Source organism: Bombus bifarius, unplaced genomic scaffold (assembly GCF_011952205.1).
Source record: "Bombus bifarius isolate JDL3187 unplaced genomic scaffold, Bbif_JDL3187 scf7180000008233, whole genome shotgun sequence".
Classification (NCBI taxonomy): domain Eukaryota; kingdom Metazoa; phylum Arthropoda; class Insecta; order Hymenoptera; family Apidae; genus Bombus; species Bombus bifarius.
Window position 1 is genome coordinate 168,099 of NW_022884528.1, and position 9,561 is coordinate 177,659.

A 9,561-nucleotide genomic window follows, 5' to 3' on the forward strand; every position below is an offset into this window, starting at 1 on the left:
CATGTTGATTTCTCACGACTCAATTTTCGGACAGTTTTCTCTAGCAAGTGTCGAGATCTGTTTATACGATCTTGCTTATAATTACTAGAAAATTTATCAGTACCAATAAAATCACGCGTAAAGTAACCAGTAGTAAAATGTACTTACTTTTATGTTTATGTTTTCAATAAATGTTTCTAAAGTAATTATTTACAAAAGAAAAATTTCGTAGAAAGTTATATATCTATAAAAAAAGTATCGGTTATGAAAATTAATTTAATTTGTTTTCAATTATTTGAATCTGTATGCACATCTCTACATATATGTATATGACAACGATGTAACATACAGTAACAAAGAATCGATTATATTTATTCCTTGGAACTGAGAAGTAAAGTTTATATGTGTCATATTGACTTGTTTCTTTAATATAAATAGTTCATAAAGGTATTAGAATTAGTATTTGTTTTTAATGTTACGCGTTTATTCTGCTACAGTTTATCACAAATTAAATTAAAAATACAAGGATTTTAATGTATATCACTAAAATATTTTATTTGATTATAAGTAACGTTACATCTAAGAAATCAAAGTGTTGAACACTAACTTAATCTTTATTAACATTACAGATTGCAAGCATGGATTATGATGATTTCTTCTTCGAAGAAGATAAGATGTTGGTTTCATACAATTGATTATTTACTTATTGATATGTGTTACATTTCAATTTAAATATGCTTCCTTTTTCTTGTAAACTGCATGTTTGTATGCCACGGTACGGTGGAATAGTCTAGTGGATCAAACAGTACTATCTACAAGTAATATAACTGTAACAAATATTGTCGATGAATCTAAAGAATGTTTTGTTCCATTAACCACCGTGCCATCAGCTAATGTGCAATTGCATCAATTTACTACAATGGAAGATCGCATGTATGCATTTTTATGTTCCACTATCTTATCTTTCATTTAAATTTCTTTTACTAACATTTTCTATAATATATTTAAGAGATGTTACAAACTGTATATTTTCTGTTTCTTTTAATCATTATGGAACGTAGACCAGATGTAGAACTGGTCAGTCAAGATCAGTCTCTTCATCATCTACCCAATAATACGTAAGTTTTGATAATAATGTGTTTAATGCTAAAGTTATATTTTAATGTATTAATTGGTACTTAATTTGTTTATAGTGTTTCATAAAAATTAATAATATAATTCAGTATTTTTTAGTTTAATATTTCTAAACATTTAATTATTATCAGAACATTCAGGTAAGGATTTTTTTTGACTAGTTATTTGATACAGATTTGTATTTAAATTGTTTTATTCTTCCTTATCTATATATTAAGCTTTATTTTATGAAATGTCATACCTCTAAGCTTTTAAAATTATTTTGTATCTATTTATGCACATTGTTAGCTGTTAAAATATAAACAATAATATAATAGATAGTTTTATGTTAATGTACAGCATACTTTATATATTTATATGCATTTATATAAGAAGTATTATTAATTTATTATTATTATTGTTATTATAATAAATATGTTTATAACTTATTTCATGCTAAGAATATGAGTATGGAAGTAAATTGTATCAAATAAGTATTATACAAGGATTTTATGTGAAACAATATATTGATGTATTCTTTTGTTACATTAATTTATACAGGGGTATGACCATAACTTCTGGAAATATTGTAATACAAAAAGATAGCAGTAATCTTATTGGCATAAGTATTGGAGGCGGAGCACCATTATGCCCCTGCTTGTATATTGTACAAATTTTTGACTATTCACCTGCTGCTATAGATGGTACTTTACAATCAGGAGATGAACTTGTAGCAGTAAATGGAGTATCAGTTAAAGGAAAGACAAAAGTAGAAGTTGCAAAAATGATACAATCTTGTGATTCTCAAGTCAGTATTAATTATAATAAATTACATGCCGATCCTAAACAAGGTCGTACTCTTGATATAGCTTTGAAAAAGGTATTTATTGTCCAAACTTATATATTTATTATAAATGGTTACATTATTTTAATCCTTAAATTAATTTTAGGTAAAACATAGATTAATTGAAGGAATGGGAAGTGCAACAGCAGATGCACTTGGATTATCACGTGCCATTCTTTGTAACGATGCACTCGTACAACGATTAATGGCATTGCAGCGCACAGAAAATTTGTATAGAGGTTTAGTTTCCCATGCTAATGCTACTTTACATAGTTTTTTTGATTTAATACAAATATACAAAGGTATTGTTATACATTTTTAAATAAATTATCAAATTCCAAAACTCATTTTTAAATTTAACTGTGTCAAAAATTATTCAATTTTGAGATTATATATATATACAAATATTACAATAATATTTTGCTTTAATATTTTAAGTATCATTATATTGCATATTTTAGTATTTGGTGATGCCTTTGCTGCAATAGGAGTAAGAGAACCACAACCACGAGCTAGTGAAGCTTTCAGACAATTTGGTGAACAACATAGACAAATGGAAAAATATGGAATAACGATTTTAAAAAATTTGAAACCTATATTAAATGATTTAGGCACATATCTTCACAAAGCTATTCCAGATACTCGATTAACCATAAGCAAATATGCTGATGCAAAATTTGAATATCTTTCTTATTGTCTGAAAATAAAAGAAATGGATGATGAGGAACAAAGTTACGCATCAATACAAGAACCTTTTTATCGAGTGGAAACAGGCAATTATGAATATCGTCTAATCTTAAGATGTCGACAAGAAGCTCGTGCAAAATTTGGTAAACTTAGATCAGATGTACTTGTAAAACTCGAATTATTAGACAATAAACATGTTCAAGATGTCGTATGGCAATTGCAAAAATTTGCAGCTGGTTTAGCAAAATATTATACTAATACACGAGATTTATTATCCTCTGCAATGTTATTTCCTGTTGAAGTTGATTTATCACATTCTGCATTCCAATATAAATCTACTGGTCCTCAAGTAATAACTGATGGAGAGGATGTAGATGAATTTGAACCTGAAGAAAAAGCAAATATAAATGAAGATTTACTTATAGATACACAAAACTTTCCACTAATAACATCAGAATCTAACAATATGTAGCAATGTGCTTCTTGCTTTCAAAGAATTTTATGAACTATTACGATATTTTATTAATATTTAAATATGAATGATATTATATATACAGTGAGCCTTTTCTAGTGTAACATACTTTTACTACTTTTAATGGAATTCTGCCCTAGTTTCATTCTTTTTCATAATACAAAAAAACGAAACCAAAGATTATTATTTAAAAAGAACCATATAATTCTAACAAATCTGTATAAAAGAAATATATATATATTGTATTATATATTTTTTTTCTTTTTTTGTTTCTTTTACTATTTTAAAAATATTTAAATTTAATTAAAATTGTCTTCATACATAAGTATTCATTGTAAGGTATAAAAATGTATTTGTTACATTCTAAACTATTATAATAAATGTATATTCTATGTCAAATGAATATTATTTTTGTAAAAATTATAAATATTTTAAAAATTTTTAATATTTATTATTTAAGTATGATCAAATTAAATTATACAAACACTTACTGAAATATTTTAATATGAAAAAAATTTTCTATAACAATACTTATGCAAAAGTATAAAAATTGCAATATATAATGTATATCTATCATTATTACATATATATATTGCAGTATTAATTGATTTTAAACAATAAGATTCTGTACAATCTTTTGTACTAATATCTGTAAATACCACGAAACTATAATCATGAAACATATCTACATATTTCGACAATATTATGAAATGCTCAGAATAATTTTTAAAAACTATTTATGTTTATATTTATTCGAATACAAAATATTATCACAAACATAAAATAATATTAAATCTTTCTGCAATATATTTACATATTTTTTTAACTATTTTCTAAATGTAATAATTGTTTATTTAAAAAATCTCAGATTAGTATATATCTGTTTCATTAAAAAGTAAGGATTAAGTAAATCACAAATAATTATTTTATGTATTATAACTTAAGTTAAACTAATATGCTTATTAAACATTTACTTTATTTATTTATGCATTTATTCATATCTATTATGTAATTTTTTAATGTTTTTCGTCATTAATGTTTGTATTTAATTTTACTATGATGCTATTACATAGTAATACTGATACTACATATCATAATATTAAAATAGAAAACTCATTGATTTCTTTAGTAAAAATTTCATTTTAAAAAGATTTGTTAAAAAGAAGTTAAATTTATATTTTTGAAACGTTAAGTATCATAACTTTACATTTTTTCTGCAATATAGATTAGTAATGTATATTAAATTATTAAAAAATCAATTAAAATTTTTTAAACAAATGTACGAATTTAAGTATTAATTTCAAAATACTCATTCTAATTAAAACTAAATAAAACTAATTATATCTAAGATATTGTATATATATACATATATATTTTTAATAGCATAACTATAATATGATAAAGTTTATCAAGTAACTAGTAAGATAGTAATTAAGTTTAACATGGATATATGCAGCCAGAGATTCTCTCGAATACAGCATAAATGAATAGAACTAGGTAGAACTGACAATGGGGTTATTAACGGATCCTACGGCAGGATCTGGAAAAATAATAAAATTTTTATTGAAACGAGAACGACCACTTTGTTTCTTCTTATACATTAGCGGTATTGTTTGGATATTACTTCTTGCTTTGCCCATATTCAACGATAGTAAGTATGAAATTGTATTATCTAAATCAACAAAAAATTAGGTTATGTTATAAAGATAATCTAATAGAAAATATTAACATAAGTAATTAATATTATAAATATCAATTATTTTTATTATCTATATTTGCTACATAAATAAAATAGGATTTATATATAGATTATTTTAGTTTATTATCAGAATGACATCATACATATATTTTATAATATTATTTATACAATGTGTTTTGTATAATGGATCAAATATTTTTAAGGTGTATAATACTGATTGTATAATACTGATTAAAATAAGAAAAAATATGTCTTATTAATATGAATTTATAAAATAATTATGAAGATATTCAGTATTTTACGTCATCTGTTAAAGTTGTAAGTGGACTGCAGATTTTTATATATTTATAGGAAATTTGAAAATACAAGATTGCACAGAATACACATAAAATAAAAAAATATATAAATACCCAAAGTATCATGTTTTCTATAATACTTAATAGATAAAACAATTCTCTATTGAGAGTCTATCTTTTTAATTATATTGTAAAGAATATGAATGTACATAAAAATCTGCAATTTACTTACAAAAATATGCAATATAGAACTGAGATTATATTTCAGCATTTCAACATATTATAAATTATAGAATATATCTAAGAGTTATATATAATATAAATGTAAATAAAACATTTTTTTTAATATTTTTTGTTTTTACCTGAAGATTTTTGCATTCAAATAAAAAAAAGTTAAAAATATGGAATATATTATATAAAGAAGTAAAATAAAGGTCTGACTTTAAACAAACTGTTATTTTTGTTTTTTTCTGGTAGATAGAACTATTTATTTTAATGAACTATATTATATGTAAATTAATTCTTCCAATACAAAGTAGTAATAGTATTTATTGCATCATCCATACATTATTCAATATTTTGGATACTATACATAATATCAATCTAACATATATATATATATAATATTAATATATAAATGTCCTAAATATGTGTATTTTTTAAACATGTAGATACCTATTTCTCTGAAAATGCTTTATTGCCAGGATTGGTTACGAAAGAAAGTAACTTGGCGCAAACAGCAAAACAGTATTATATACACTTAATCCATGAAATGAAACGATATCCCGATGTAATGCCATATGCTTGGTTAGCTGCAAAATTAAATCAGCTTCATTTGGATGTTTTTACACATAATTTCACATTAGTATATCCTTTTCAAGAGCAACAGGTAAATGAAAAAACGTATCATTTATTTTTATTAGGTAGTTTCTCAGATATTTCTTTAAATTAATTATTAAGTGAGTTATACTATCATCAAAGAAAGACAAAATTTTGAAAGATATAAAAGGTATTTCGTAAAGATATAAAGATTGGTACATTTATAGTTTACAGGCCAAAATATATATGGGATTATGAGAGCTCCAAGAGCAGCTAGTACAGAAGCAATTGTAGTTAGCGTCCCTTTTAGACCAATTAATAGTATTTATTTGGATACTGCACCTTCTATTGCTCTTCTTCTCGCATTTGCTAAATTTTGTAGAAGTAAGTATTTACAAAAAATATAATTAAATTGTTTTTTAATAATTCTGATAGTATTATCTTATAATAAAATGAGAAGTGTCTTTGTATTATGTACAAATAGGCTTGGATAACAGTTTTGAAGTATATAAATATCATACAAGAACATGAAAATAAATAGAAGTTTTAAAATCAATATGTGTAAAGATAAAAATGTAATTCTATATAAGGATTATGCTTATTTCTTATATAATATAATTACTTGTATTTATTTAGTTATATACTTTTATTTTATTAATAATGTATTAAAAACTTGATTTATAGAACAGAAATACTGGGCAAAGGATATTGTATTCCTAATAACAGAACATGAACAATTAGGAATACAAGCGTGGTTGGATGCATATCATGGAGTTACTAGTGGTAACGAAGGTATACTTGTATCTGGAGATCTTCCTGGTCGTGCTGGCTCCATTCAAACTGCTATTAATTTGGAATTACATTCAATGAAGATTACATCTATTGATGTTAAAGTATGTTTGTTTTATTAAATTTTAATTAACTAAAATTCTAGAGTAGAATTATTATTATATATTTTTATTTAATTTTAATTACCTAATAATCCTTTTCTATTCTGTAAGATTTGAACATGTGTAAATTTATGTACAAAAATATTTAAATAATTTATGTTGTATTTTATTTTAAAGCAAAAAAAAGATTAAGAGTCAATTTCATTGAATAAATTTATCGTCTCTCATTCATCTGTTTGTTAAACAAAATTAAAATTTTTATTTCAGCTGTATTGAAAGAAATGAAATGAAAAAATGAATGGATGTTTATAATACTTGAATATATCCAAAATGTTTCAATTTATGCAGTAATTATTATTTATTTGACAAATATTATTATTCTTAAATTGTAGATAATTTAAAGGAAATTTGTAAAAATATCATTTTGTCTAGAATCATATAAAGTTTCCTTTTTGTCTAGGTAGAAGGATTAAATGGTCGATTACCCAATTTAGATCTTTTTAATTTGGCACAAAATATGATAGCCAAGGAAGGAATTCGACAATCATTTCAAAGACGTTTTGATGTTAAATATAAAAATAAGTTTAACTATTGGTGGTATCATTTCAATACACTTCTGATGATGATTACAAGTCAAGCTACTGGAATTCCAACAGGAAATCATGGACTTTTCCATAGGTATTTAATAACTATAAAAAATCATGAAAGATTTATTGTTAGTTTGTTATTCCTAATACATATATATGATTCTATTTACAAATCTAAAAGTATTTTTTTCTATCTAGCATATTTCAAAACGTTTGTAATAACAGATTAAAATAACATTACTGAAATTAATGATGTTAATATGCATAGTATTAATTAATGTATAAACAAAAACCATCCTGTTTTATGTCTTATTTGGTTGGTCAGATTTACAAATTCTCTTGTGAGAAATACTGATTATTTTACTTTTCAATAAGGATTATTGTATTTTAATTATTATGGTTTTCTCATCATTTAATAATTTTCCTTTAATTAATATTATTATAGGTTCGGTATTGAAGCGATTACTTTGGAAGGTTTTGAAAAGCCTGGTCAACAAAATTCTAATGGAAATTTTTACCAAATTGGTCGTATTGTAGAAAGTATAGTACGATCGTTAAATAATTTATTAGAACGTTTTCACCAATCTTATTTTTTTTATCTGCTTCCATCAACAGATACTTATATTTCTATTGGTGAGTGAAAACTAATGTTTTATTTTTCGTTATTAAAAAATTTACAAGCTTAGAAAATAAAAAATCCATTGCAATATATAATTATATACAGAGTTAGTCTTTATATATTTAGTAATGAAATATAAATAATTATCATTGAAAAAATATTTTAGGACTTTATATAAGATCTTTAGTCTTAATTATTGCTGGGATATTTGTAAAAGCATTTTCTATTTGGCAAAGGCTTCAAGTATCCACTTCTGTAGAAGATAAGAAAAACACAGTTATTAAACAGTCAAAGGTTTGTTTTTTTAACTTTCTTTTTACATGTTTAACTAATAAATAACTTTAACTAATAAATAAGCTGAAAATTTAATATTTTATAGAATATAGATAAATATAGAATATTTGTTTAAGCCATAAATTGATATATTTTCTGCAATTATAACAAGTATTATATACTTATAACATATACTTTTTTTATAGGATGATGGATTTGACATTGGCATTATTATGTCAGAAATATTATGGAGCCATATTTGTGGTGTTGTAATTGCAACATCCCCATTCCCACTTACTTATTTTGGTAAAAAAGTAAATTCTCATACAGAAGACTCTATATATTTCGGTTTTGTTGCAATAACTATCTTAACATTAATATGGCCATTTTATTCTAGAAGGTAACTCATGTTAATTCATTAACTGATGCCATAATAAGGTATACTTAAATTAATTATTGTTACTTCTAGGCAAATGAAGTATAAAAATGCAGCTTTAGTTTGTGTGATTGCACTAGTAGAGTTGGGCACTGTATTAATGTGCATAGCAATGCATAATTTTTCTTTGGCACTTCTTATTGCTGTAATTTATGTACCTTTTGTATTTGTTCTACCAATAACACCAAAACAAAATCTCACCAAGTAAGTACATTTTAAACATTAAATTCTTTTTAGATCATATTTTTCAAAATATAAAATAAAACGTATTGTCCAATTTGATTTATATTAAAATATTTGAAATATTATAGTTCACATAACTTATTAATTTACAAACTTTTTCCTAAATACAAAAAATTATTAATTACAAATTATTATTTCTTATTCTTTTATATCATAAAAACATTTTTAAAGGACTGGAATATTATTTAGAATTATTACAATTTATAATAAAATTATGTTGCAGATCGCGCAAAATGCTTTCTTTTATGTGGGTTTTTCTACATCCATTTATGATTGCAAGTTTATTCATAATGTCTTACACATACATATATTTTTTTTCTGATTCCCTCCCCTCAATTTTATTTCGAGGATATCGTGCTACAAAACAAGCATTTGTTTTTAGTATCATGGATTCAATGATTTATGGGAATTGGTTATATAATGTAACAGTTTCCACAATGTTTCCTATTTGGTTTATATTTTGGAACATTTTATGTTTTAATATAGTATGAATTCCTAATATGTGTAAATAGTTCTTTTTATAATAAAAATTATAATTATGAGAACTTATTATTATTATTATTATCTAAGGATTTTATGAAATACTGTATACTGTATAATAAAA

The 9,561-nt window shown here is 23.6% G+C and overlaps 2 protein-coding genes across 5 annotated transcripts; both read left to right on the plus strand.

Annotated features, from left to right (window-relative positions):
* Nucleotides 1-266: 266 nt before the first annotated feature.
* Nucleotides 267-3,494, plus strand: LOC117211423 (PRKCA-binding protein). 4 transcript variants are annotated; one of them, XM_033455263.1, is made up of 5 exons: nt 267-426; nt 609-655; nt 1,654-1,972; nt 2,043-2,238; nt 2,398-3,494. In XM_033455263.1, exons 2-5 carry the CDS (start codon nt 618-620, stop codon nt 3,093-3,095), a joined length of 1,251 nt encoding a protein of 416 aa, XP_033311154.1. In that variant the 5' UTR covers nt 267-426; nt 609-617; the 3' UTR covers nt 3,096-3,494. The 4 variants fall into 4 exon arrangements, with proteins under 4 accessions (XP_033311154.1, XP_033311155.1, XP_033311153.1 ...); XM_033455262.1 differs by lacking the exons at nt 267-426; nt 609-655 and adding exons at nt 662-912; nt 1,041-1,097; XM_033455264.1 differs by lacking the exon at nt 609-655 and having other exon boundaries at nt 278-426.
* A 1,110-nt stretch (nt 3,495-4,604) lies between these two features.
* LOC117211424 (glycosylphosphatidylinositol anchor attachment 1 protein) lies at nt 4,605-9,502 on the plus strand. The gene is made up of 10 exons (XM_033455266.1): nt 4,605-4,746; nt 5,762-5,979; nt 6,137-6,293; nt 6,594-6,802; nt 7,260-7,477; nt 7,832-8,019; nt 8,172-8,299; nt 8,485-8,678; nt 8,748-8,918; nt 9,181-9,502. The coding sequence occupies exons 1-10, from the start codon at nt 4,605-4,607 to the stop codon at nt 9,446-9,448; spliced, it is 1,893 nt and encodes a 630-aa protein (XP_033311157.1). The 3' UTR covers nt 9,449-9,502.
* The last annotated feature ends 59 nt before the right edge of the window (nt 9,503-9,561 follow it).

Excerpts from the sequence above, each read along its gene's own strand:
- LOC117211423 (XM_033455262.1), top strand. Across the intron at positions 1,098-1,653 it reads CATCATCTACCCAATAATAC|GGGTATGACCATAACTTCTG; the intron begins GTAAGTTTTGAT and ends TAATTTATACAG. Across the intron at positions 1,973-2,042 it reads TTGATATAGCTTTGAAAAAG|GTAAAACATAGATTAATTGA; the intron begins GTATTTATTGTC and ends AATTAATTTTAG.
- LOC117211424 (XM_033455266.1), top strand. The coding sequence starts at position 4,605 with ATGGGGTTATTAACGGATCCTACGGCAGGATCTGGAAAAATAATAAAA. Across the intron at positions 4,747-5,761 it reads TTTGCCCATATTCAACGATA|ATACCTATTTCTCTGAAAAT; the intron begins GTAAGTATGAAA and ends TTAAACATGTAG. Across the intron at positions 6,803-7,259 it reads TTACATCTATTGATGTTAAA|GTAGAAGGATTAAATGGTCG; the intron begins GTATGTTTGTTT and ends CTTTTTGTCTAG.